Source organism: Miscanthus floridulus, chromosome 12 (assembly GCF_019320115.1).
Source record: "Miscanthus floridulus cultivar M001 chromosome 12, ASM1932011v1, whole genome shotgun sequence".
NCBI classification, from domain to species: Eukaryota; Viridiplantae; Streptophyta; class Magnoliopsida; order Poales; family Poaceae; genus Miscanthus; species Miscanthus floridulus.
In genome coordinates this window covers 75,076,132-75,103,793 of record NC_089591.1, presented here as the reverse complement: position 1 = coordinate 75,103,793, position 27,662 = coordinate 75,076,132, and the positions used below count along the sequence as shown (strand labels likewise).

At 48.4% G+C, this 27,662-nt stretch overlaps 1 protein-coding gene across 2 annotated transcripts in view; it reads left to right on the top strand.

The window, feature by feature from the left end:
* Positions 1 to 2,999: 2,999 nt before the first annotated feature.
* LOC136497623 (G-type lectin S-receptor-like serine/threonine-protein kinase B120) overlaps positions 3,000 to 27,662 on the top strand; it is a 71,027-nt gene continuing 46,364 nt past the window's right edge. Inside the window, exons 1-6 of one of the 2 annotated variants that reach the window (XM_066493471.1) lie at positions 3,000 to 4,254; positions 4,819 to 5,198; positions 5,280 to 5,490; positions 5,592 to 5,829; positions 5,930 to 6,080; positions 6,171 to 6,473. In XM_066493471.1, coding sequence (XP_066349568.1) covers positions 3,006 to 4,254; positions 4,819 to 5,198; positions 5,280 to 5,490; positions 5,592 to 5,829; positions 5,930 to 6,080; positions 6,171 to 6,473 — 2,532 coding nt within the window. In that variant the 5' untranslated portion in view covers positions 3,000 to 3,005. Of the gene's footprint in view, positions 4,255 to 4,818; positions 5,199 to 5,279; positions 5,491 to 5,591; positions 5,830 to 5,929; positions 6,081 to 6,170; positions 6,474 to 27,662 lie in introns of those variants that run through there. The other variant, XM_066493472.1, reaches the window with a different exon arrangement.

Sequence of the window (27,662 nt, the reverse complement as noted above, 5' to 3'; positions counted from 1 at the left end):
GATCACCAACATAGACTTAGGGGTTTAAACTGATAATTTGCATGAGTTTTGGTGAATCTGTATTTTCAGCAGGGTTTATTTAGAAAACCGTCAAGGAGGATCAAAACGTCAAATAAAATCATGCTTATCCGTAGCGAAAACAACTCTAGAAGGTTCCAGAGAACACCATAGGCCACGCCACCGAAGCAGACCTACAGAGGATGACATGTGGGACTGGCCGGCCCCACCTATAGGTCGGCCGGCCCCTGGGGCCCACCTGTCTGACCTCCATTCTTATGTCGGTTCTCCACCGCCTTAAGGATTGCATCTACACTATTTATTCAAATCGGTTTGATCCGATGGCTCAGAATTGATGCTTCGGCCTATATATTCCAGCCCTTGCCCCCTCCCTGAAAGATCTGTCATAAGTAAAGATCAAATCAGAAATTAGGGTTTTCAGAGAGAAGAGAATAGAGCTCCAATTCTTTAAAGTTCTAGTATAGGCTAGCTAGCAAGGTTTAAGTAGAGTTTGGGCTATTGCTCAGGATTTCGGATTCGCCGTCTAGAGGCTGATATATCCATTGTATCCTTCTTATTTATGACTTTATGCTACTTCAATACTATGTTGCTATTTATTATGTTCCTAGTTTGCTCTAGTTATATGCTTGATATAGTTATGATTGATTATGAATATATGCATATGTTCGCAAAGCGCTTAGCTCAATACTCGAGTGAGTTAAGTGGTTAACATTATGTAAGCATGGTGCTTAAATATTGTTTACATGCGGATGCATTCTACACTCTAGGTCATGTGGTAGATCGTGGATGTGACACTTCCGTTGAGTCCTTTTGTAGTCCACTCCCCGTTTGTAGAGAAAGTAGAACCTGCGAAGGGAGTCAAGCTCTATTCTTGATCTTCCTTAGTAATGTTCTTTATGCATAGACTCAGTTAATTATGCTATAAATGAGAGTGTATATACTTGGGTGTACAAAAGACTTAGTAAATACGGAATGACTTAGGAAGCTTTTGCTCTTAACTAATCTCCTGCCTAGCCATACTATATTTATGAGTATCTATTCCTATCTCTGGGTTACTATCAATGCCTTACACTTATCATTTATTTATCATTTGAGTTAGCCCTGCTATAGCATGAGAGTTAATGATCTTGTCATAAGTATGCATATTTGTCAATATCTCTTGCCACCCCATCGCTCCTCCATATGGATAAAATATAAATAACGATACCTGGTATACTCTCGGGTAAAATGCTAACGATACCTGGTATACTCTCGGGTAAAATGCTATAATGGTATATTATTTGTGCGCTTGCGGATACTTAATATATATAAATTTACAAGTGTTCTCAATAATTACCAACAACGCATTTCTGGCATCATTGTTAGGGATGACAACTTAGTAAAGAGTGATGCTAAGAGATGTCAATAGTTGCTCCCACAAGTGTACCTGTGGACTAATCACCTGTGTATCTCACATTAAACACATATTAGTCCATCTAATTTGTCACTCAATTACCAAAACCAAACTAAGGACCTTTCAGACAACCATCCTTCTTGACGTGTGTTCAACAATCATCAAGTGAAGGGTGACAAAACTAACATAAAAGATTTTGCGACCAGGCCGATTTCTATAGTGAATGCGGCGAGGAGCGCCACTGTGGGTTGCATATGGCATTCTCAGGTATTTGGCATGTTTCAATGATAACATATTTGGAGAATCCACTAGGGACGATTTGGTAGTTCTTTGGATCATTGTTCCTACGAAGATCTCCATCAAAAATTTGTAATTTATAAAGTAAGGCATGTATTCTCAATTTAATTAAGCTGCAAGTATCCTTTTGTATTCACTTTAGCGAATATTGTAATGAATGTTTGAGCCCCTGAAAGATTTCAAATGAAAACAATTTGAAATCAGAAGTTTTAGATCTCATAGAGTACTACACCACTTTGATTTAGCTGGCCTCAACAAACTTCTTCACCCAACCAATTTATGTTCCTCTCCCCTCTCTTGATCTCGCGTCGCCTTTTCCTCCGTCCTCCGAGCAGTCGCATCACCTTTTCTTCCGTCCTCTGAGCAGTCGAGCAACGGCCAACATTCGTTCCTCCTCTTACCAGCTCCCCTAATTCTCTCTTGTGGCGGTGTAGGCATGGCAGCCTCCAATGGGCGCAGGGGCGGCACAGCGGTGGTGACAGCATAGCCTCGACCAGTTGAGGCATCGCTCGGGCTCGGTAAGTTCAACAGGATATCGGGCCGGCCCCCGACATGGCTTGACCCTTGTAAGGCCGTGGCTGGGCTGCAGGCACAACCCATGGGCAAGCAACATGAAGGGTGGATCGGGCCGTGCCCTCATTTGGCCATCTATACTTCCATGGTTCCATGGCTTCGATGATGGAGTCATTTTCCATGGTGGCTTGACCGCCTGAGTTCCTGGCGTCTAAATGCCGCGGAGAGATTGGCGTCAATGGCTCCCCTGTACCCAACTTGACTGGTTCATCAGCAGTGGCGGCGGAGCGATGCTGCGCCGAGCAAGCCCGACCCGCCGCAGACACACAGACTTCTCGGAGCCCTTCCGCTCCCGTGCACCTATTGGACTTGGGATCTTCCAAGAAAAGAGGCAGCTTTTCTGATCAAAGAAGCCGCCGTCGGAGACCATTACCGTCCTGGCTGCTGCCTGGCTGCTCTGCCCGTCGGTGCTTTGTTAGTCTTCGCTTTCGATCCAAGTCCGATTTCAACTCGTCGTGTCCTTTCTTCCTTGATCTGTTAGTCGTCTGTGTATTAATTATTGCGGACTCAACCATCACCGTACACTCCCAACCATCAATGCATGATGAAAGATCTATACCTTTCAATTTGACCGGATAGTATCACCCCACCTTAAAGCTTCTTTCTTACAGAAATACTGTATAAAGAATAAAGATCTATACGTTCAGTCCAACTGTGTTCTTCATCTACAGCACACGCCATCTTCTTCACACTGCTTCCAAGAGCAACGAACAAGAAAGGCCTGATGGATATGGTGTATATTGCCGCCTTCATCCTCATATTCCTAATCTCACTCTGCCAATCCGACAACCAGCTGACACAAACAAAGCCACTCTTGCCCAATGACACGCTCATCTCGGAAGGCGGGGACTTTGCTCTTGGCTTCTTTTCCCCTACCAATTCCAGCAAGAAGTTATACATAGGAATTTGGTACCACGGCATTGCAGAACGCACTGTGGTCTGGGTCGCCAACCGTGACAACCCAATCACCACGCCATCAGCGAAGCTCGCCATCACTAGCAACTCAGAGCTAGTGTCGTCGGATTCCCAGGGCCACACTCTTTGGACAAGCAACACAAGTGGAGGTGCCGGAGCTTCTGCGGTGCTACTCAACTCTGGGAACTTTGTCCTTCGGTCGCCGAAAGGCACAGAGATATGGCGAAGCTTTGATCACCCGACCGATACAATTCTTCCAACCATGAGGGTTCTGATGAGCTACAAGGCACAATCGGTAACACGCCTTGTTGCTTGGAAGGGTCCTGGCGATCCATCAACTGGGGATGTCTCTTGTAGTGTTGATCCTGCCTCGAACTTTCAGATGTTCATTTGGAAGGGGACTTTGCCGTATTTCCGTTTCTCTCTTTTTACTGATAATGCGGTGTCTGGTGGCTCATACCAGAGCAATGGTATCTCCATCGTCATGTACCAAGAGATGATCAACACAGGGGACGAGTTATACTATACGTACACAGTCTCTGGCTCACCCTACGTACGCATTTCTTTTGAATACACAGGCAAGGCGGGTCTCCTGATTTGGAACAGCACCACGTCGTCATGGGCAGTCATTTCTGAGCGTCCTGATGCTGACTGCGAGCTCTATGCTTCTTGTGGTCCGTTCGGCTATTGCGACCACACAGAGGCAGTCCCATCCTGCCGGTGCCTTGATGGGTTTGAGCTCCTGGACAGTCTCAATTTCTCTAGAGGATGCCGGAGAAAGGAAGCGCTAAAATGTGGAAACAAAGACTATTTCATCACCATGCCTAATATGAAGGTTCTTGACAAGTTCTTGCACATTAGGAATAGAAGCTTCGATCAGTGTGCAGCCGAGTGTACTCTAAACTGCTCGTGTGTGGCATACTCCTATGCCAACCTAAGCAATGTTGGTACTACGGGTGACACATCGAGGTGTTTGGTCTGGACTGATGATCCTATCGACATGGAGAAGGCCAGCTTTTTAGACAACTTAATGTACATCCGACTTGGCCAATCTCCTGGTACGCACATTCCTAACACCTCATCCTGCTTTCCCAGGAGTAACATTTGTCTTCAATGTAACAATGTTCCATGCCGTTGCCACTCTCTAAGGCTTGTTTGTAAGATCCGAAATTGTTCAAAAACAGTTAAAAGGATTTAGTTCAAATTTGTGCAAGCCCTAGACGGACTTTGAAACTTAACTTGATTTGGCATCAAATAAACCATCACACCACCATAGCATATTTGTTACTTTATGCTGGTTTTGAGTTTTGACACCACCTAAAAGCAGCAACAAAAAAGAAAGAAGAACACGTTTAACAACAACCATTCACTTTGACGTTCGCAACAGCAAACTAGGTATGAGCATACAACCTGACTGAACGCCATGATATAAAAAGTTCAATCAGTAATATCTGTAAGTAATGGTTTAACTGGTAATTAGGTTCTTGAATATCCATAGGTCTGTCTTTATTAGAGGTACAGCATTCACAGATCAGTCATGGAACACTTGGCAGTAAAGCCATACAATTGCATGCTACAGATGATTATGCAGTAACTTCTAACAGGATACTTTTCGTGTACAGTTCATAAGAAGAGCACTTTGCTGAAAATTTTACTCCCAACTATAGCATGTCTGCTGCTACTCACACTCGCAGCCCTTGTCTGGACATGTAAAAGCAGAGGTATGGAAAAAAAAAAGAGCCCTCATTTTCAGAAAGCACTGTCAATGTGCAGATGTTCAAGGAACAAAAGGGGATCCATTCATGTTTCTACGATTACAGGCAAACTGCGAAAGAAGAGAGTCCAGAAAAGAAGAATGCTAGAATACTTGAGTTCTACAGATGAACCTGGGGGCAAGAATATAGAGTTCCCATTTATTAGCTTTGAAAACATTGTCACAGCAACAGACAATTTCTCTCATTGCAATATGATTGGGAAAGGAGGTTTTGGCAAAGTATACAAGGTACTCTATAGTGAAAAGTTTCGCCTTAAAATTTACATTACTGAAAATAAAATTCTGATTCTGAATGATGTGATCATGTAGGGACCGTTGGAAGGTACCAATGAAGTAGCTGTCAAGAGACTTAGTAAGAGTTCTGGGCAAGGTGCCGAGGAGTTCAGAAATGAAGTAGTCTTGATTGCAAAGTTGCAGCACAAGAACCTAGTTAGGCTTCTCGGTTGTTGTATTCATGAAGAGGAGAAGCTGTTGGTTTATGAATATATGCCCAACAAAAGCTTGGATTACTTTCTCTTCGGTACATTCACTTTCAAAAATTTTAATACTGTTGGTCAGACCCAATAAATAAATAACAACATTTATTTCCTTGTGATATGTCTCATGTCCTATTCTTATCAGGCTCTGCAAGAAAATCAATGCTTCAGTGGTCAACAAGGTTTAAAATAATCAAGGGGATAGCACGAGGAATTATGTATTTGCATCAGGACTCTAGATTAACTATAATCCATAGAGATCTCAAAGCAAGCAACATTTTGTTAGATAAAGAGATGAGCCCTAAGATATCAAATTTTGGCATGGCTAGGATATTCTGTGGCGACCAGCATCAAGCAAATACAAACCGAGTTGTTGGGACATAGTAAGTAACTCATGCCCCTGTCAATTCTTCAGATGGAATTTACATTGCTGACACTTGTTTAGAGACTGCTTACCTAAATAAACGGTGAATCCTTACACAGTGGCTATATGTCACCTGAATATGCAATGGAAGGTGCATTTTCAGTCAAGTCAGACACCTACAGCTTTGGTGTTCTACTATTGGAAATTGTGAGTGGAATAAAGATCAGTTCACCAAACCATATGATGGATTTTCCTAACCTTATAGTCTATGTAAGTATTGGTGGATGCGCCTAATCCAGCACCTACTACATATTCACTGAATTATATTATTATCTGATAAAAGATTTCATCTATGTTCAGGCATGGAACCTATGGAAGGATGACAAGATAGAAGATTTGGTGGACTCATCTGTTAAAGAGAATTGTCCTCTCGATGAAGTTTCACGATGCATCCATATAGGACTTTTGTGTGTTCAAGACAGTCCAAACTGTAGGCCACTAATGTCAGCAGTTGTGTTCATGCTGGAGAACAAAACCACTCCACTCCTAACACCAATACAACCTGTGTATTTTGCACGTAGGGATGCCAGACCTGAAAATGCTGCCGATGACAGGGTATTATCCGTGAATAACATGAGCCTCACGGTGCTAGAGGCCCGTTAGATAATGTTCTTCCGCAAACTCCGCTTGAAATTGTTATAGAAAAATGGAACTTCTAGTACAAGTGAATACAGATGCAATAAGTGAATTTTTGCATGTAGTTGTGACGTATGTAAGCTTATTATTATATATGAAATTAAGATTTTTATTTGGTTACTAAATGTAACACCCTAAAAATCCAATTTCAGAAAATAGGTTTGATTTATTTGTTTATGTATTTTTGTGTGCATTAAACGTAAGGAAAATAATTTTTTTTATAAAATTAAAATCAACTATTGGAATAGAAACATGTTTATGTATTGCATGCTGCTGCCTTGAGTTTTTTTTATGACTAGTTTCAGGAGGATTCGAACCTGGGCTTGAATTCAGTTTTGTTTTTAGCTTTTTGGTTAAAAGAGAAGGGCTTCAGGTTCTTGGAGAAACGTTTCAATTTTATGCGAAACGGAATCACTTGCTGGAACCGTTTGGCTGTCTGCCTAGCTTCAGATTCTGAAGAGAGGAGAATGTGGTTGAATAGACCAAAGTGCCATTGACATGTGATGGGTTTTCCTTGAGTAATTACTGAGCAAATAAAGCCCATATTTCCCTATAAAATATATTGCAGATTTCATACAAATAATTCTTGAGAAAATATAATTCACAATTAGCGATTTTGTACATCCAGACGATAGATCTCTATGAAAGGAATCTAAAAAATTACTTTGCAATTTTTAGAATTTATTTCAAATTTCTAATGATTTTATAACTTTGCTGCTATTCACTCTTGTACGTAATAACAATAAAAAAGAATACAACTCTTGTACGTGTCTATACCTAATAATTAAGAGGTAAAATTTCCGCTGTATTTTTTTCTGCCTCCTTCTGGCTTATTTTTTCGGCCAACTCCAAATCCAGCTCGGTCTCCTGCTCAGCCTCAGTATGCCGATCTATTTGCCTTAACCGACCCAGATCAAGAGCGGGGAAGAGAATAGAAAGAAATTCAGAGTGCCAGATGTAAAGATGACAGAGAGAAAGAAAAGGTGGGAGGACATTAATAGTTTTTAAAATATATTGAGATTCTTGATGCAAAATATCTAGAACCGAGTGGACCTCTCTCAGTGGGCTTCTTTTTTTTTTGACCTGGGCTGAATCCTTCATGTTGGGCCAGCTTCGTTGTGGGATGGACCAAGCCCATACAAGCCTTTTTCCTTTCCTTTTGTTTTCCCTTTTTCTATAAAAACAGAGATGTCGGTGTTTCGTACAAGCACCAGCAAGTAAATTTATAGTAATGTGCGTTAGGCTCGGATGGTACGCTAAAGGACACAAGATTTATACTGGTTCGGGCTGAACATCCCTACGTCCAGTTTGTTGCTGCTCGTATTATTAGCACCGTGAATGGTTCGTAGTAGGGGATACAAACGATCGAGAGAGGGACAGGTCCCAAGTCTCTGATGGAAGGGTCGAAAGGAGGTCAAGAGCTTGTTAGCAGCTTGACTGTGTGTGTGTGTCTTGTCTCGTTCGGTCCCCCCTGTTGGAGGAAGCGCATCCCCTTTTATAGATGAAGGGGCTGGCTTTACAATGGTGAGGGCTTAGGATGCGTACTCTACCTAGTCTTGTAGCTCACGTCTACCCAGCCTGGTTTCTTATTCTGATGAGTGCGAAGGATGATAAGCGCCTACAATACTGTCGATGCCCCTGTAGAATGTCAGGATGGTTACAGAATACTGCCCTGCGTAGGGTATGGGCCGCAGTACAGTGGTTTTGACTTATGAACCTCGCCCAGCCTTGCTCCGCACGCCTTCTGGTTCCTATGAGTCTCTGTCGGAGGGACGCGGGGTCGGGGTCCGGAATAGCGCTGTGGGCAAGGTCCTTTGATTTGGTGGACCCAAGGGGTCGGGAAGCGGGCGCCGCTCCCTTGGGTCTATAACGTGGTGACGGCATGTCCGTCATTTGTGGAGATCGCAAATCCTTTTCTGGAGTGTAGCGGTTGTCGTATATCTTCGTCGGGTTTCGTGTCTCAGAGCTGAGGGCGGCGCCTACAACTCTACTGAGCGAGGAGCACGCACCTGTAATACCTTTCGGGCTCTGCGGTGCCCGAAAGGGTCTAAAGCACCTGTCCCGTCGTTCCCTGGCAGTACCTTTCCTGCCAGGGCGTAGGGTATGGTCCTTGAAGCCGTGGTTGACCCGAACGTCTTGTCTTGCCCTGTACCCATCATCATGAGAGAATGGGGAGAAGTTGTCAGGTAAGACGAAACCAGTCTTTAGACATCGAGCAGGACGAGGCTCGTTCTCGGTCATCGGGTGAAGCAGAGACCAGTCCTTATCTCTTGGGCGAGACCGAGCACGCCCCTCAGGGGTCGGGCGAGGCGGAGTCTATCCCTCAGCCCTCGGGCGAGGCGAGGTTGGCCCGAAAGGCGTTGGGCGAGGCAGAGACTAGCCCTTAGCCCTCGGGCGAGACCGAGCCCGCCCCAAAGGCATCGGGCGAGGCGAAGACTAGCCCTTAGCCCTCGGGCGAGACCGAGCCCGCCCAAAAGGCGTCGAGCGAGGCGGAACCAAACTCCTGTCATTCGAGGAAGGGACGTTATGGCACCCTTATCCGTCTAGAAGTTTTTAACGTTCGGCGGTTATTGGTTCCACCTTCTGAGGTACCCCGGTATTAGGTCCCCGATAGTAGCCCCCGAGCCTCTAGGTGATTCGGATAGAACCGCCTAGAGGGTGTTTTCAATTTCGTCAGAGTTACTTTGCCAGAGGGTGTGCGTGAGCGCACCCGATGGGTGTAGCCCCCGAGCCCCCGGGTGATTCAAGTAGGGTCGCCCAGGGGGTTGTATCGGACCCTTCGCGGGTAAGGCTGAAGGACTTAGTTTTTCGTCAACTAGATATTTTTTCGAGGGGGTCGTGGTATCCCGTTCGCGGGGATCTCATTTAGGGCTGACCTAACTGGGGCTTTACCGTGGATCGAGATCCCAGTAATGCTTGCGCCCTTGATTTTGGATCGCTCGCGGACCCGTCCTCAGTTGGGCCGGTCGCCGAGCTTCTGGGCCCTAGGTGGGCCAAAGAGAAAAAAGTCCTCGTGACCTGCGTTTCCCAGGTGGGTAGAGAGTCCGAATTCGCCCGGGGAAGGCGAACCGTCCACCGTGATTTTTGGTGGGAGAGGATAGGGACGGCGGGCGCGTGTCCCGCAACGTGACGCGGCGGTGCGCGTGGCAGGCCCGGAGATTGAGGCGGACGGTTGCCCTTCTCGCGTTCGTCGCCCCTATAAAACCACGGGGTTCGCCCCCAAGGTTCCGTATTTTGCTCCCTTGCCTTTGTGTCTGAAACATCCGCCGCCAATCGCCCTAGCCTCCTGCGCCCATACCGCCATCGTCGACCGGCTTGCATCCATGTTGCAGCCGCCATCAAGCTTGCGCCTGCCTTGTAGCCACCGTCGAGCTCGCGCCCTCCTTTCTCCCCAATCGCTTTAATGGAGTTATGGGGTAGATCTAGCATCACCTCTCGGCGTTTGGAGGGCCTCGTCTGCCATGGCCTTCTTCGTCCACTGTCCGCCGTCCAGGAGTGGCTGCTGCCTGGTGACGAGCATGAGCCGGCGCCGCCCGAAGGGTATGTCGTGTCTTTCGCCATCTTCCATGAGCGGGGATTTGCCGTACCCGCGCATAGATTCCTTTGGGGGCTGCTAGATTATTATGAGGTGGAGCTGCAGCATCTAACTCCCAACGGGGTTCAACATATGGCGACGTTTGTTGCCCTGTGCGAGGGTTTCCTAGGGATCGATCCCCATTTTGATATGTGGCGGTATTTCTTCACCGTCAGTTTGTCGAAGAGGCGGTTCGGGGGGAAGGAGGTGAATGTGCTGATGGGATGTGCCAGCGTTCATCTGCGCCATACTCGGTCGAGGGGTTACCCGTTCATACGTCTGGCGACCTCTAACAAGGGATGGCACTCACAGTGGTTTTATGTCAGGGATGATGTGAGTGCCACCCTGCCGAGGTACACCGGGCGCCTTATTGAAGAGGCTCTGGAGTCATGGACTTGGAGCGTCCAACTCAAAGACAAGAAGCACATTTCCGACCTTGTTTTTGCCCTCCAAGCCCTGAAGGAACGGGGCGTAAAGGGGGCGGGGATTATCGGCGCCTATCATGCAAGGAGGGTGGCGCCGCTGATGGCACGCGCGCTTCCCCTGCATCGGATGATGCCCGGGATGTCGTTCGAGGGGACGGTGCTTGTTGACAAGGCGCTCCCTTTCTCGGAAGTGGTGCAGCGCATTAAGGAGGCGATGGAGCCGACGAAGGATTCCGCAGGCGGCATCCTCGACATTGTGTATCCAGTGCCCGGACATCCCCCAATGCGGCCGGAACCTGGGTTCATTGAATTTGTAAGCCTTCTTCTCCCGTGCTCTTTCTTTTTCCTGAATCTCCATATTTTTGATACTCGCTTTTGCGACGTTGGGACCAGTCGGGGGGCTAGTCTTCAAAGACAGTCTGGTTCCGCTGCCAAGGAACAAGGCCCTAGCGGCGGCGAATCGCCTCACGGCCAAGCGGGACAAGAAGGCAAAGGAGCAAATGAAGCAGGAGAGACGACTGAAGCAGGAAGCACGGGATCGAGGAGAGGACGTGAGCAGTGATGACGACGACGATGATGATGATGATGACGATGAGGTAGCCGTCGACGTGGATTGGGGCATCCTGGAGGACGAGGACACGCTGACAAGTGCCCACCCGTCCGTGTAGGGACCCTTCCTGTTCCACACGGAGGGAAGCGAGTCGGTGAGGTCGGTGGAGGTCGGAGAGTCCACCGCTTCACACGGCGTGCCGGTCGAGGATCGGTGGATGGGGGAAGGCGGGCCTACCACCGCCGACCCCGAGGTGATGGTGGAGGGGAGTGGCTCTGGTGCCACGCCCCATGAGACGGTGGAGGGGAGCGGCTCTGGTGCCACACCCCATGAGGTAAGGGAGATGAGTCCCCCTACCACAGAGCAGGGGGCAGGCTCGAAACGGTCCCGCCCAGACGAGTCAGGGCAGGGATCTAGGGATCCGTCCCCAAAACGCTTCCATCGGCCGAAGGCGTCAGCGTAAGCCGCTGGTTCCCCTGTTTTCATCCTTTTTCCCTTTCTATTTTGATCTAATGGCTTTTACCTTTGTGTAGGTTCTTGTGGACGGGCCACTCCCTAGGGCTGGTGCCCAAGAAGAGCCTCGCCATTCAGGTGGGACAGATGGCACTGCCCGATGTCGCCCCTGCTTTGGGCAGGAGTGGTGCCGATGTTGGAGCCGTGTTGGCCGATCCGACGGTGCCTATGGTGGCGCCCACGCCCTCGGTGGTTGCTGAGCAGGCGGCATCTTCCATGGCGGGCATGGTATAGCCGACCGAGGGTCTGGTATCACCGACGGAGGTGGTGCCTGAGGGCGCAGTGCAGTCCATGCCACCGGAGACCCAGGTAGAAGTGGCCGTGATCGTGCCAAGCCCGGTAGGGCTGGATGTTGCCATGATGGCATCCGAGGGGGTGGCGCAATCGATGCCATCGGTGGCCCATGCCGTGGCGGACGAGGCGGGCCGGATGGAGGCGAACATGGCCGGAGGGTCATCGGGCGTGGTGGTGGTGCCGCATTGGATCAGGAGGGAGCCACCCCCGGTCCCTTTGTCAGGAGGTAGCCGCTCCCCCGTGCGGGGGGAGCCACCGCTCCAGTGGATGGCCACCCAGGATCCGACGTCGGCTCTTTTCTCGCTCAACGATCATGCCGAGAGCATGGAGCGGGAGGGTCTTGATGTCGGGATCTCAACCATGCTGGATGCCCTGGACCAGGCCAGAGGAGCCCTGCGTGAGATCGTTGTTCCTACTACCCAGGTATTCGCTTGGTTTTCTTCTTTCTTTGCATGTTTTTGTGTTTTTGTATTTCTGATACCGGTCTTCTTCTTCTTTAGATCCTCGTCACTCGTAGTCGGAATAAATCCTGATTCCTCCACGAGCAGAAGGCGGAGTGGGATCACCTTTCCGAGGAGGCCCAGCTGCAAGCAGATATGGTCGCGTAGCTTGCCACCGCCCAAGAGCGGGAGGGCGAGACGCGTCGGGACATGGAGGAGATCCATGGGATGTTTGCGGACCTATCGGCGAGGGTGAAGCTGGAAGAGGAAGAGGCCACCAGGATTCTGAAGGAGTAGGATGAGCTGCTCGAGAAGGATGCCCAGGCCAGTAAGCGAGCTATCGAGGTCTTGAAGGAGCTAGAGACAGAGCGGGATCTCAGGCGGAAGGCCGAGAGTAGGGCCACGGCCCTTCAGTAGAAGGCGGACGAGGACGTCGAGGTGGTCCGCTCCCTTCGGGCAGATCTTGGTGACGTGGTGAGCCGAAGGTTGAGCACCGAGAACGTCTCTATCAAGCTAGAAAAGGAGCTTGCCCATGTGCGAAGGACCCTTCAGACTGAGAGCGATGAGCACGATCTTCTGCAAGCTGTGGTCGGGGTGGTCCTTGATGCCCTGAAGGTGGTGGAGCCGGTGGAGACCAGCCCGCTCGCGGCTCGTGCCGCAGGTATCACGGCGCAGGTGGGCCAACTTGAGGAAGATGCCTTTCGTGCCGGGATCACCTAAGCCTTTGCTGTCGCCCATTCTCATTATGATCGGGAGATCAATTTGAAGGTGATGAGCCAAGGCTTCACGCCTGTTTATGAAGATCCTGAGCTAGATGAGATGGAGAAGGCGGTGAAACCTCTTGCGCGGGACCTGGCGGACAGATTGAAAGAAGCGGTTCTCCCTTCATGGAAGTAGTTAGTCGAATGAACAAGACTTATATGTAATATGTGAACAAGTGTCGGTACTTTTGAGTCTAGAAGCAATTTCGTGATTTTGCTTCGTAATTTCATTTTGTTAGATTTTACCTTCTTCCCATAGCTGTCTGGGCGTTTGGTTTTTTGTGGTCTTACCAATTTGTTCCCCCAAACCTTGCCGCCAGTCTCGGTGCTAGGAGGGAGTCTGATATAATGATTGTTTCGAAAAAGGGAAGGGAGGTAGCCATACCTTTACCAGCCCCCGAGTAAGGTCTGACCCCCTGCATTTGCTGGGGTCGGGTGTTACTGGAGACCGGAACGTTCATATAGAATCCCATTCCGTGGTTTTTGTGACAGGGTCGGTGAAGTCCTTTGATGGCGTTGCACTATTCCCCACCCTACCTTCTAACAGAATTCCCCAAATGGGGACTCTATGGGCTCGGCAAGGGGGGGCCTTAGAACCTGTGTCCCTGTATCGAGCGGCTCGAGCCCCCGGGCCTTGTTAGGGTCTGATAGGGGTCGGCCATAATTCATATGTTACCCCATCCTCAACTTTCATAATCAGAGGAGCTGAGTAAACAACACTTGCCTCGGTGGCTTGAGTGTTGTGCTCAATGAGCTCGCTAACGGGTACGTTCGTGTGGAATCTATGTCCATCATTTGCTGATGGGGTCAGCAGAGCCCTCTGGTGGCATTCCACAACTTCTTAACCCACCTCTGTTGATGGGGAACCCTACGGGCCCCCCATAGACCATACTGTAGGGAGGTTGGCCTTGGTAACAAGGCCTACAGCCCAATCGCCAAGAAGAACGCGGAGCAAAGCAACATGCAAAACCGAAACTCCAACTCAAACTATACAAGGAAAGGCGCCTGAAGCGTAGCTTAGGACTCTGACCTTGTATCCGAATAGGACACAAACAACGCCTCTCAGCGCCTGGACTATAAAGGGCTGGTGAGGGTACCCATTGTAAGAGGAGAACGCCTACCCGATACTCAAAGCAATACAACGCAAACAGGCTAACGCCAAAACTAGACGTAAGGTTATTACTCGACTAGGTCGAGGGCCTGAACCACTATAAATCATGAGTCTCTTTGCGTAACCGCCGAATTCCGCTATTCGCCGAAGCCCGAACAACTGTCCTGGGTACCCCCGTGGCAGGCTATCGGTGGTAAAACATTGACAGCTGGCGTGCTAGGTAGGGGCTTTCGACGAATTTTTTCTCAAGAGTTCGGCGGACCTCAACCTCAAGATGACCTTTTCGGCGGGAACAACCTTTGTCTTCAGATCCTAGATCTGCAAGGCTAACGGCGACAGCAAGCTTCGTACCCGTCTCCAAGAAGAAAAAGAATTCGATGATGAAGTTCAATACAAACTCGCCGAGAAGATGACGATACTCTCAACTTCGGATACAACTCAGAATAAGGAAGAAAATGGATACGAAACCGACTCTAGAAAAGAGATACAACCCAATTCCAAGACAATCTTCACGGCACAAGAGCCAAGCCTAATTGGACTCAGAGACACAACAACGATCGTGAAGGGATATGACCCGTACAACTCAAAGAAGAACTTGGGAACTTACGGACTGCGCAACGCGGCATCAGTCTATCAACACTTTACCCAAAACAAGATGAACTCAGCAAGAAGAATACTCCTAGAGGGAGCACAAGAAGGAATGATCATGACAGTGACCCCGCAAGATTGTGTGGTGCATTGGCTAGGTTCTTTCACCTCAAGCAAAGTCCAGACTGGCACGCACGTTGAAGAACTACCTTATCAAGAGGGAAAAGAACTCAGATCCAGTTCAGAAGCTACAGACAGCTCAACCAAATGAAGGATGGAATACCGTACAAGAAGAGCTTGGAAGAGGTATATTGTATACATGGCGGAGCAGTTTGAACAACGTTTGGAACCACCACAGATACCAGATATAAAATCTTCAGACAACTCAGAAGGCAACATCTCGCCAGATGAGAAAAGCGACAGCAACGAAAATGATGAGCAAAGACTAGCAAGGCTAAAGAAGAACAAATTGAAAGCTAGAAGGAGGAACCGAGCTAAACAAAGGAAGCAAGTCTAGAATAAATACAAAGCGGAGCTAACGGAATACAACAGAAAGAAGGCGGAAAAAGAAGCCACAAAAAATACAAAAAGGGAAAGAATTGAAGAATTAACAAAGGAGTTGTACACCCTCATGAATAACGGGAAAGCAAAGGAAGACTAGAAGAAAGAAGTCAGGGGATCAGAAAAACAACCCGGCGAAGAAATTCCATAGGAGCCACAAAGGGAGCAGCCACCCAAAAAATCTAATTTTCAAAGGATAGGACCAGTAGAAAGTGCTGATATCAATGGAAGGAAGGAACACTACTCAAAGCAACAAGAAAAAGACAAACCAGAATTGAGCCAACGCTACCAAGAAATATCAAGAAGATTTGACAAAGAAGATGACTACGGAGAGTCTGAGTTAAAAGAAGACAGGTCTTATTACAGAAGGGCAAGATCACCAGATTATGGAAGAATGAAACCATACGACAGATTCCCTTGTTTCGTAGGAAGACTACAAACTTTAAAGCTACCGCACAAGTTTAAACCAGCAAATCATTCCAAGTATGATGGCAAAGTCAAACCAAGACAATGGCTAAGGGTTTACTCCCAATCTATTGAATTAGCTGGAGGAGACGACGACATCAAGGCTCTATTCTTCCCAATGGCCCTTGAAGCAATGCCGCTACAATGGTTTGACAAATTGAGGCCAAGATCAATCAGGTATTGGGAAGACTTGCAAGAAGCTTTCTGCAACAACTTCGCAGGCATTATTACCCATCCAATGACTGCAGCCGAATTGAAAGGAGTAAAGCAAAGGAGAGGAGAAAGTCTAAGGGAATACTATAGAAGATTTGGAGAATTCAGGGCTCAAGTCCACGACATTACTGATAGGGAGGTGATAGAGGCCTTTGCAGAAGGAATCTGGGCAGATAACCCGGCAGAGCAGCTATGCCCCTTGGATAGATAACCCTACCCATCACCTTTGGCACACCAGACAAATAGCAGACATAATTCATAAAATTCAAAGTTGCAGACTTTGAATCATGCTACCATGCAATACTTGGGAGACCAGCTTTAACAAAATACATGGTAGTACCACATTATCCATAACTACTGCTCAAGATGCCAACAACAAAGGGTGTACTATCATTGAAAGGAGATCTAAAGAAAGCACATGATTGCGACGTACAAGCAGTACAAATATCTGAAAGATTATAAGATATAAAGGAAGGAAAGGAGATTGCAATACTGGCCAATGAAATGAACCTAGATGAGATTAAGATACTGGCTAAGAAGCCAAGCAACTTTGCACCACCAAAAGAAGCCGCTACCAAGACTATTGACCTATTGACTGGTGATCTGGAGAAGACGGCAATCATCAGTGCAAATCTCGACCCCAAATAGGAACTCACGCTCACCAACTTTCTTTGGGACAACAAAGATATTTTTGCTTGGAAGCCAGCAGACATGCCAGGGGTCCCAAGGGAGTTGGCTGAGCACATAATTGATGTGAACAAAGGGTCCAAACCTGTTAAGCAGAAGTTACGATGATTCGCTCCAGACAGAAAAGCAGCAATCAAAAAAGAGATCACTAAGCTCATGGCAGCAGGATTCATCAGAGAAATAATCAACCTGGATTGGCTTGCCAACCCGGTCCTAGTAGAGAAGAAGAATTCAAAAGAATGGCGCATGTGCATCGACTACACAGACCTCAACAAACATTGCTCAAAAGATCCATATGTCCCACCAAGGATTGATCAAATCATCGACTCAACAGCAGGATCAGCTCTGTTATCCTTTCTATATTACTATTCAGGCTATCATCAAATATCCTTAAGAGAAGAAGACCAAAGCAAGACTTCGTTCATTACACCCTTTGGGGCATATTGCTATAAATCAATGCCTTTTGGGCTAAAAATGCAGGGGCAACATATCAAAGAGCAATTCAAACTTGCTTGGGGAGTCAAGTCGGAAGAAATGCAGAAGCATACATTGATGATGTAGTAATCAAGACAAAAGAACCCGGATCATTGATAGAAGACCTCGAGGAGACTTTCAAGAATCTAAAAGCATGGCAGTGGAAGCTAAACCCCACAAAGTGTGTTTTTGGGGTACCATCAGGACAACTACTCGGGTTTCTAGTCAGTAACCGAGGAATTGAAGCAAGTACAAAGCAGGTTAAAGCCATCATGTATATGAAACCTCCAAAGAAAGTTAAAGACATACAGAAGCTTATAGGATGCATGGCAGCACTCAACAGATTCATTTCCCGACTAGGAGAAAAAGGGCTACCTTTCTTCAAATTATTGAAAAAGGCAGGAAATTTTGAATGGACAGAAGAGGCAGAAGAAGCATTCCAAAAGTTAAAAGAATACTTGGCATCATCACCAGTAATGACACCACCAAAAGACAAAGAGGACATGATGCTATACATTACAGCAACCAAGAACATTGTCAACACAGCAATTGTGGTTGAGAGAGAAGAACCCGGACATGCATACAAAATGCAAAGACCAGTCTATTACATAAGCGAAGTACTAACAGAATCAAAAGTGAGATACCCACACATGCAAAAACTACTTTATGCAGTGTTGATATCATCAAGAAAGCTGAGACATTATTTCCATGAACACAAGATTACAGTGGTAACCAATTTTCCACTTCAAGACATTCTACGCAACAAAGATGCAACAGGTCGGATATCAAAATGGGCAGTAGAACTCGGTGCTCTCAACCTAGACTTCAAACCAAGAATAGCAATCAAATCTCAAGCATTATCTGACTTCATGGCTGAATGGACAGAAATTAGTCAAAAAGAACCCGAACCAATACTTGATCATTAGAAAATGTATTTTGACGGTTCCCTAAAGTTAGGAGGAGCTGGAGCAGGAGTACTATTCATATCACCAGAAGAGAGACAGTTAAAATATGTGCTACAAATACTTTGGCAGGCAACTAACAATGAGGCAGAATACGAAGCATTAATACACGGTCTAAGAGTTGCAAGCTCGCTTGGGATCAAAAGACTACTTGTCTACGAAATCAGAAAATTGGAGAAAATTTTCTAAGGGCTCGAAATCCATCATGTACTAAGAGATTCCAACGTTGCAGCAGATGTGCTAGCCAAATTAGGATCAGATAGAACAAAAGTACCACCTGGTATATTTGTAGAAGAACTCACAGCCCCATCCATCAAACAACTCGGAAACACAGAAAAAGAGAAGGAGACAACAGATCCAATGGAAATAGATCAAGCAGAAGAACCAGACCAGTCAAGACAAATCATGGTCATACAAAGTGATTGGAGACAAACATACATTGATTTTATCAAAGAGAAGAAACTACCCGAAGACAAAGCAGAAGCAACTCGGGTTGTACGAAGAAGCAAAAACTACGTTCTGGTGGGGGATAAACTATACAAAAGAGCAGCATCATCAGGAGTACTGCTTAAATGTGTTCCGACAGATAAAGGAAAGGAAATCTTGGACAAAATCCACTTAGGATGTTGTGGAAATCATGCAGCCTCTAGGACACTAGTCGGCAAAGCATTCAGAACCGGTTTCTATTGGCCAACAGCACTCAAAGATGCAGAAGAGCTCGTCAGAACATGCAAGAATTGCCAAATGTTTGCTAGGCAATCACATGTGCCGGCTCACAACTTAATATGCATACCACCGGCTTGGCCGTTCTCATGCTGGGGGCTGGATCAAGTCGGACCACTCAAAAAAGCAAAAGGAGGCTTCGAATACATATTTGTGGCAATCGATAAATTTACAAAGTGGATTGAATACAAACCTTTGGTCAAATACAGTGCAGAAAAGGCAGTGGAATTCATACAAGACATCATGCATAGGTTTGGCATGCCCAACAAAATAATCACAGATCTTGGTTCACCATTTACAGCAAGAGAATTCCAATACTAGGCAAGAGATTGTGGGATAGAAATCGACTTTGCATCAGTAGCACACCCGCAGGCCAATGGACAAGTCGAAAGAGCAAATGGACTCATATTACAAGGTTTAAAACCAAGATTATATGAAGATTTGAAAGATTATGGTGGAAAATGGATCGACGAATTACCAAAAGTAGTATGGGGTCTAAGAACCCAGATCAGCAGAGCAACTGGATACTCACCGTTCTTTCTGGTCTACGGATCAGAGGCAGTACTACCAGCCGACTTAATATGGCTATCTCCAAGAATAGAACAATATGAAGAAGGCAAAGCAGAAGAAACAAGGCGGTTAGAAATTGATTCAATAGAAGAAATAAGAGACAGTGTAATCATACAAAATGCAAGATATCAGCAAGGGTTACGAAGACATTATGACAAAAGTACTCAACCCCTATCACTAAAGCTAGGGGACTCAGTACTATGACTAATCCAGAAGAAAGATGGACGACACAAACTACTCAGTCCATGGGAAGGACCCTTCATCGTGAAGACAGCAACAGGACCCGGCACATACGAGTTGATGACTCCAGATGAAATACCTGTAAAGAACACTTGGCATAATAGCCAGCTCAAAAGATTCTACAATTAAGTACAACAGATTGTACTCAAGTTTCAAGAGAAATAAAACAGAGATTATTCAAGAAGAACAGCTTCAAATATGAGCCCTGTCCAACGGACAGAACCAACTCGTAATCAGGTTGGGGAAAAAGGGGCTTCCTTGTTAACAGCCAACCTAGAAACGGTTGCGCTACACGGGCAATCTTGTCACTCAACCATATGGAGATGGTCTGACTGACGGCCAATGGCCAAATAGCTTCTTGGGTAAGGAGACCCAAGCTAGCATTTGTCACTCTACCATAAAGAGATGGTACGACTGATAGCCCTGTCCAACGGACAGAACCAACCAATAATCAGGTTGGGGAAAAAGGGGCAGCCCTGCAAACAGCTCAACCCAGAAACAATTGTTGCTATATGGGCGCAATCGCTTACCCTAAGAGTGGTACGATTGCTTACTTACCCTGCAAACAGCCAACCCAGAAATGGTTGTGCTATACGGGTCCGGTCGCCTACCCCAAGAGTGGTACGATCAAATACTTCGCCCAAGAAGTGGCACAAGCACTCCAACAACTCGATCGCCTACCCCAAGAGTGGTACTATCGACTACTTCGCCCAAGAAGCGGCACAAACACTCCGACAACTCGGTCGCCTACCCCAAGAGTGGTACGATCGACTACTTCGCCCAAGAAGTGGCACAAGCACTCCAACAGCTCGGTCGCCTACCCCAAGAGTGGTATGATCGACTACTTCACCCAAGAAGCGGCACAAGCACTCCAACAACTCGATCGCCTACCCCAAGAGTGGTACAATCAACTACTTTGCCCAGAGAGGGACACAAGCACTCCAACAATCCGGTCGCCTACCCCAAGAGTGGTACGATCGACTACTTCGCCCAAGAAGCGGCACATGCACTCCAACAACTCAGTCGCCTACCCCAAGGGTGGTACGATCGACTACTTTGCCCAAGAAGCGGCACAAGCACTCCAACAGCTCGGTCGCCTACCCCAAGAGTGGTACGATCGACTACTTCGCCCAAGAAGCGGAGAGTGGTACGATCGACTACTTCATCCAAGAAGCGGCATAAGCACTCCAACAACTCGGTCGCCTACCCCAAGAGTGGTACGATCGACTACTTCACCCAGAGAGGGACACAAGCACTCCAACAACTCGGTCGCCTACCCCAAGAGCGGCACGATCGACTACGTTGCCCAAGGAGGGGCATAAACACTCCAACAACTCGATCGCCTACCCTAAGAGTGGTACGATCGACTACTTCGCCCAAGAAGTGGCACAAGCACTTCAACAACTCGGTCGCCTACCCCAAGAGTGGTACAATCGACTACTTCACCCAAGAAGCGGCACAAGCACTCCAACAGCTCGGTCGCCTACCCCAAGAGTGGTACGATCAACTACTTCACCCAGAAAGGGACACAAGCACTCCAACAACTTGGTCGCCTACCCTAAGAGCGGCACGATCGACTACGTTGCCCAAGGAGGAAAACAGAAGAAAGAGAATAGGCCCGGGGGCTCATCAAGCTCCCAAACTATAATATCCATGACTACAAAAAAAAGAAGAAACTGCACAACAGGGTATCAACAACAGGCCATATTTATAGCACAACTCAGATGCACATATGCTAGACTCATGGAAGAAAAAAGAACTCCAAAAGGACAACCATGTGAACCACTGCAGAGCCAGGACTTCAGTAAAAAATTAGATGTGACTAGACCATCACGAAGGAACAGTACATACCTAGAACAACCACAGTATAAGATAAAGCATATCCAAGAGAATGTTCCACAGCAGCAATACAACCTGTGAAGACACATTGAATTCTCCAACAACCAGAATGACAGTAGCAATAAGCAACCGAACAAACAACTCGGAGACATATGAAGGATCACATACAAAATTACAGTGTCAAAGGATTACAGTTGAAAAAGAACTCGGACGGAGAAAAATTATAAATCTCATTGATCGAAGACAAATACAAAGGTTACAGATGGCCAAACAGGACCGGATAAACTCAGACATAAGATAGAGACAAGATTCTTAAATATTGCAACAAGGAACCTAGTGGCGGCAGCTGCAGCAGCTCGGACGCAGAAGAACAGATAGAGCAGCATGATCATTACCAACCAAGCATAAGCCCAGGGGCTGCTCAACCTCACACACCAGCATATCTACGAATGAAGAAAGAATTGAAGAAGAATTTTCCTACTCAAGGCAGAACCACAACCAACAAAGAAGGTATTTATAGCAAACCAGAGGTAAACAAGGCCAAAGATCACAAGAAAGAGAGAGGAAAAGAACAAAAGATCAAAGCAACAAAGGTGAATAGTGCCCAAAAGCAAGATTCCTGACAAAAAGTAAAAGAAGACGCTCACTCATGGCTATACAAAACCCATCCGTGACCAGCAAAAGACAAAGACCAAAGGAGTACAAATCAAGACCCTTCTTTCAGCTTCCTTTCAACAGAAAAGAACCCGGAGAAGGCTCGGGGGCTGCAACTACCTACCACAGAAAAACATATTTTCAAATTTTTTGACCCTCTAGCTTTTTTTGTAACAAAAAACAAGAGGCTCGGGGGCTACACTCAATGAGTGCAATTTTTGCAAAATTGCACTCGCTGCACTCAAAGGAACAAGAATCCGGAGGACATCAAGCAAAGGTGCACATCAGCCAAAAGAAGAATCAAAGAAGACCATCTCAAGATTTCACTTCAAGAAGGACCCGGATCAAGACTACAACAACTCAGCCCTTGAAGCTCAATCATAAAATGCTCAGGGGCTTGTTGATGGGGAACCCTATGGGCCCCCCATAGACCATACTGTAGGGAGGTAGGCCTTGGTAACAAGGCCTACAGCCCAATCGCCAAGAAGAACGCGGAGCAAAGCAACGTGTAAAACCGAAACTCTAACTCAAACTATACAAGGAAAGGTGCCCGAAGCGTAGCTTAGGACTCTGACCTTGTATCCGAATAGGACACAAACAACGCCTCTCAGCGCCTGGACTATAAAGGGCTGGTGAGGGTACCCATTGTAAGAGGAGAACGCATACTTGATACTCAAAGCAATACAACGCAAACAGGCTAACGCCAAAACTAGACGTAAGGTTATTACTCGACCAAGTCGAGGGCCTGAACTAGTATAAATCGTGAGTCTCTTTGTGTAACCAACGAATTCCGCTATTCGCCGAAGCCCGAACAACTGTCCCGGGTACCCCCGTGGCAGGCTATCGGTGGTAAAACATCGACAGCCTCCCGGTAGATGCCCGAGCCGTTTGATAGGCTCAGGTGGCCCGATGGCCTCTCCTCGATGGAGATTCTGTCAGTTTGGCTCGGGGTTAGAATCGAACGAGAAAAGGTTGAGCTGTCCCTGTCCACTTCTGAGTGGGGTTGGGCAGGGCCGCTGGGCTCATCTCAGTTATTTCTCCCTAGCTCTGTTTGGCATGAGGCGGCCTTGAGCCCTTCGCGGGCCGGCCTTTGAACCTCGGCCTGCTGCCACCCATATCGAATGAGGCGACGGCCGTTTCGTGATGTGACACGAAGCATTGGGATGCAACGTTTTGCATATGTAATGTTTGAATGTATAATTTTAATCAAAATAAAGGAGGGATTGGACTAAGAGGGTGTTCAAACAAACATGCACCCTTGGCAGCCCCCGAGCGATGTCCATGTCCCTGCTGTTGCTGGGGTCGGAAGCTCGGCAAAGAATTCAATACTCAAAGTAAATAAACAAGGGTGCTTATCTTACGGCCGGTCGTTCATTGTTCGTTGTTCATTGTTTTGCCTGGGCCGACCGATCGACCCAGGGGGCCCGTTGGGCTTCCCCTCGGATGGAGGTTCCATTGTTGGATCATCCCTAGTCCTGCCTGGGGAAGCGGAGAGTCGCCTGTAGGTGAGTGTGCCGTGGCTCTTGCGTCCAGGGCGCGTTAGTGGTGGGCCATGCCCGGGTGATGTTCTGGCTTACCAGGCGGCATCCCGTCGATCAGAGTGCGTCCCGTCGTTTCCGGCGCGTCACCTTAGATTCCTGTCAGCATTGATTTCGCATTTGTATTGAATAGGGGAAGTCAGAGATCTTTTCGGCCGAACCTTTTGCCTTTCCTGAGCTGTTGAGCCCCTTCTTTAAATAGGGGGGGGAGTTTTCGTCCCCCCTCCTTGCCAACCTCTGAGCCACCACCCCATTTCCTCGTTCCTTTCCACCGAATGCCTCGGTTCCTAAGTAAGAGGGTGATCCCAAGGGGAGAGAAAACTCATAGATCCGCTCGTGAATCTGGAGCGTGATGTCGAGTCAGAGGTCATCCAACGTAGATGAGATGGTGCGAGCCGCCCTTGCTGAGGAGTCGCTGCTGTCGAAGGAGAAGGAGCACTGGAGGGCACCGTACGTCATCGACTTTGCCGTCGTTAGCTGTGTTCCTCCTTTGGCAGGAGGCATTTCTTGCCCTGACGCTGTTGTTAGGGTTGCGGCTGACGACGATGGCGTAGTCCCTGGATGCCTCGGTGGAGGCATCGCTGTCGGGGTTGCGGCTGATGACGATGTCGTAGTCCCTGGATGCCCCGGCGGAGGCGCCGCTGTCGGGGTTGCGGCTGACGACGATGTCGTAGTCCCTGGACGCCCCGGCGGAGGCATTACAGTTGCCGGCGTGGAGCTCGACATTGTAGGTGACGGTGCCTCTGAGGACCCCACGAAGTAGTGGGACATCGCCGATGGAGAGCGTGGTGCGGCGGCCGCAGTAGACGAACTAGCCCGTGTACAGGCCCCGGGCGTTGTCGATGGAGAGCGTGGCGCGGCGACCGTAGCAGTACTTGTAGTAAAGCTAGGCAGAGACTGTAATTGAACAAATTTGTGGGGGATCCCCTGAGTAAACAGTCCTCTGAATTTACAAGTATATTAGTCCTTTTCGTGATGAAATCACTTTGTAAGTGGCGAATTTGTGCAAAAACTGAACAAATTTTCATCTTTTGTTACGGTGAACGGCCCTTTAGTTTCCTCTTTCTGTAAAAAAGGTTTTTGTGCCCTCCGACCCTTCTCATGGTTTTAAGTCGTAAGAAACTAGGAGTGCGGGTGAAATAATTCTGATCGCGCTGGTGAGCAAAGAGGTCATAGCCGCCAGGGTGTGGGTCTCCCGCAGTCCTACCAGTTGTACTCAGAATTTGTTCCCGAAATCTTAGTCCTTAGGACTTTTTTACATGAAGAATCGGAAAACTTAGAGAACGTTTGCAAATATAACACAGGAAGTTTTTGCAAGCGTACTACTTGTATCACTCATGTCAGCCCCCGAGTGAGGTCTGACCCCTCGCAATTTGCAGGGGTCGGATGTCACTAAGGATCGGGGTTTTGTAATGACAAAAACTGATACAGAAAAGTATGCGTTTATTTAAGGGTAAAAACAACGTAGCTGCTCAATGTTCCAGGCGTTGGTGAAGACCTCGCCGTTGATGGTTTTCATCCTGTAGGCACCCGGGCGAAGTACTTTCGCTACGACGTAGGGCCCCTCCCAGGGCGGTGAGAGTTTGTGGCGGTCCTTGTTGCTCTGCACAAGGCGGAGGACGAGGTCCCCGATGTTGAAGGATCGACCCTGCACCCATCGGCTGTAGTACCATCGCAACGCCTGTTGGTACTTAGCTGACCAGAGGAGGGTGATGTCGTGGGCTTCATCTAGCTAGTCCATGGCATCCTGGTGGGATGCCTCGGCCCCCTGTTCATCATACGCTCTGATTCTTGGTGCTCCATAGTCAAGGTCCGTTGGAAGAACAGCCTCGGAACCGTAGACCATGAAGAAGGGTGTGTAGCCGGTGGCCCGGCTAGGAGTTGTCCTTAGGCTCCAGAGCATGGCCGGGAGCTCAGCGAGCCAGCGCGCGCTGAACTTGTTCAACCAGTTGAAAATTCTGGGCTTGAGGACTTGCAGGAGCATGCTGTTTGCGTGCTCGACCTACTCGTTCGTACGGGGGTGCGTGACGGCTGCCCAATCGATTCGGATGTGTTGTTCATCACAGAATCGAATGAATTTAGGGATGTTGGTAGGCGGTCGATACCTTGGGGGAACGCAGCATTGAGGATGTGTCGACCGAAGGCCTAAGGGCCTGGCAGGCCAGGGCTCGGGCTTCGGTCCTCGCCACTGTCGTAGCGTCCGCCGCGTTGGGAATGGTAGCCGCAGCGGGCTACCTCTCCTGCGTCGCCGTGGACGCACCTACGGGCATCGATGGTGCTGTGCACATCGCGGTCGTGGCTGAGACGTTGATGCACCGGGATGGTGGAGGGCTGCCTGCCACCTGGCGGTGTTTGGTGAACGGATGCGTCCTTGGTGAGGCGCACCAAGGACATTCGCTGGCTGGCGTCGGGCTCGCGTCGTTGGGACAACGAACTTTCTGCTTGCTGTACCGCCGCATGCTCAAGCAACGTGTGGATTTCTCGGTGGGCGCGGTGATCCTCGGACGTCGTGGCCTCCGGTAGGCCATGCAGCAAGGCAGTTGCTACGGCGATGTTTTGGCTCGCCCGAGCGAAGTGAGGAAGGGTCCAGTCGTCGGTGAGGATCCTTTGGTGTACGGTGCGGGCCGTGGCGTGCACGCGCCCCCCCCCCCCCCCCCGTCTTTGCGGCGTTCAATCTCGCGATTGATGTCTGCGTACTCCCGGATGAGCCCTTGCCCGACCTCATCAATCTCTAGCTAATGGGCCCTTAGCTGCTCCATCCTTAGGCGAGATGGGGCTGCCGTCTCTTCCTCAGATCTGCCGTCAGGGTTGTTTGTCAGGGTGACCTCTTCCCCAGAGACACTTTCAACATGCCCCTCGGGGGTCTACGCCATAAAGCATTCCCAGGAAGGGTGGTGGCTCCCCCTACTAGAGTCTGAGCTGGAGAACGATCCTGGCTCCTCGTTGAGGAGCTCGTAGAGAGTCTCCGTATCATGCTCAATCGTCCCCCACAAACTCGTTGTCCATGGGCGGCTGAACCATACGTAGTGCTAGAAGGTGGCCAGCAGTCGCCGCAGCGTTGCGGAGACCGGACGGAAATGCTATCAGGGCATTCCGTACGAGGTCTTTTAGGGTGATGCAGCGCGGGTCCTCCCTGGATAACTGGGGTCCAAATTGCCTGGCGGGCCCTCATGCCTTAGACGACTGAGGTTGATGGAAGGGAGAGACTGTGCGGTCGTGTGGGCCAGCGCCAGTTCTCCTCCTAGTGTGACGATGAAATCTAGGTCGCTGAAATGCACATGTGCGCCCGAGGCCCTGCTGATTGCGTGGGTGGCCATCCGAGGCTTGATTTGGAACACGCAAGTCCCCTACGTGGCGCGCCAACTGTCGGTGTTTCGTACAAGCACCGGCAAGTAAATTTATAATAATGCGTGTTAGGCTCGGATCGTACGCTAAAGGACACAAGATTTATACTGGTTCGGGCTGAATATCCCTACGTCTAGTTTGTTGCTGCTTGTGTTATTAGCACCGTGAATGGTTCGTAGTAGGGGATACAAACGATCGAGAGAGGGATAGGTCCCAAGTCTCTGATGGAAGGGTCGAAAGGAGGCCAAGAGCTTGGTAGCAGCTTGACTGTGTGTGTGTGTCTTGTCTCGTTCGGTCCCCCCTGTTGGAGGAAGCGTATCCCCTTTTATAGATGAAGGGGCTGGCTTTACAAGGGTGAGGGCTTAGGATGCGTACTCTACCTAGTCTTGTAGCTCACATCTACCCAGTCTGGTTTCTCATTCTGATGAGTGCGAAGGATGATAAGCGCCTACAATACTGTTGATGCCCCTGTAGAATGTTAGGATGGTTACAGAATACTGCCCTACGTAGGGTATGGGCCGCAGTATAGTGGTTTTGACTTATGAACCTCGCCCAGCCTTGCTCCGCACGCTTTCTGGTTCCTATGAGTCTCTGTCGGAGGGACGTGGGGTCGGGGTCCGGAATAGCGC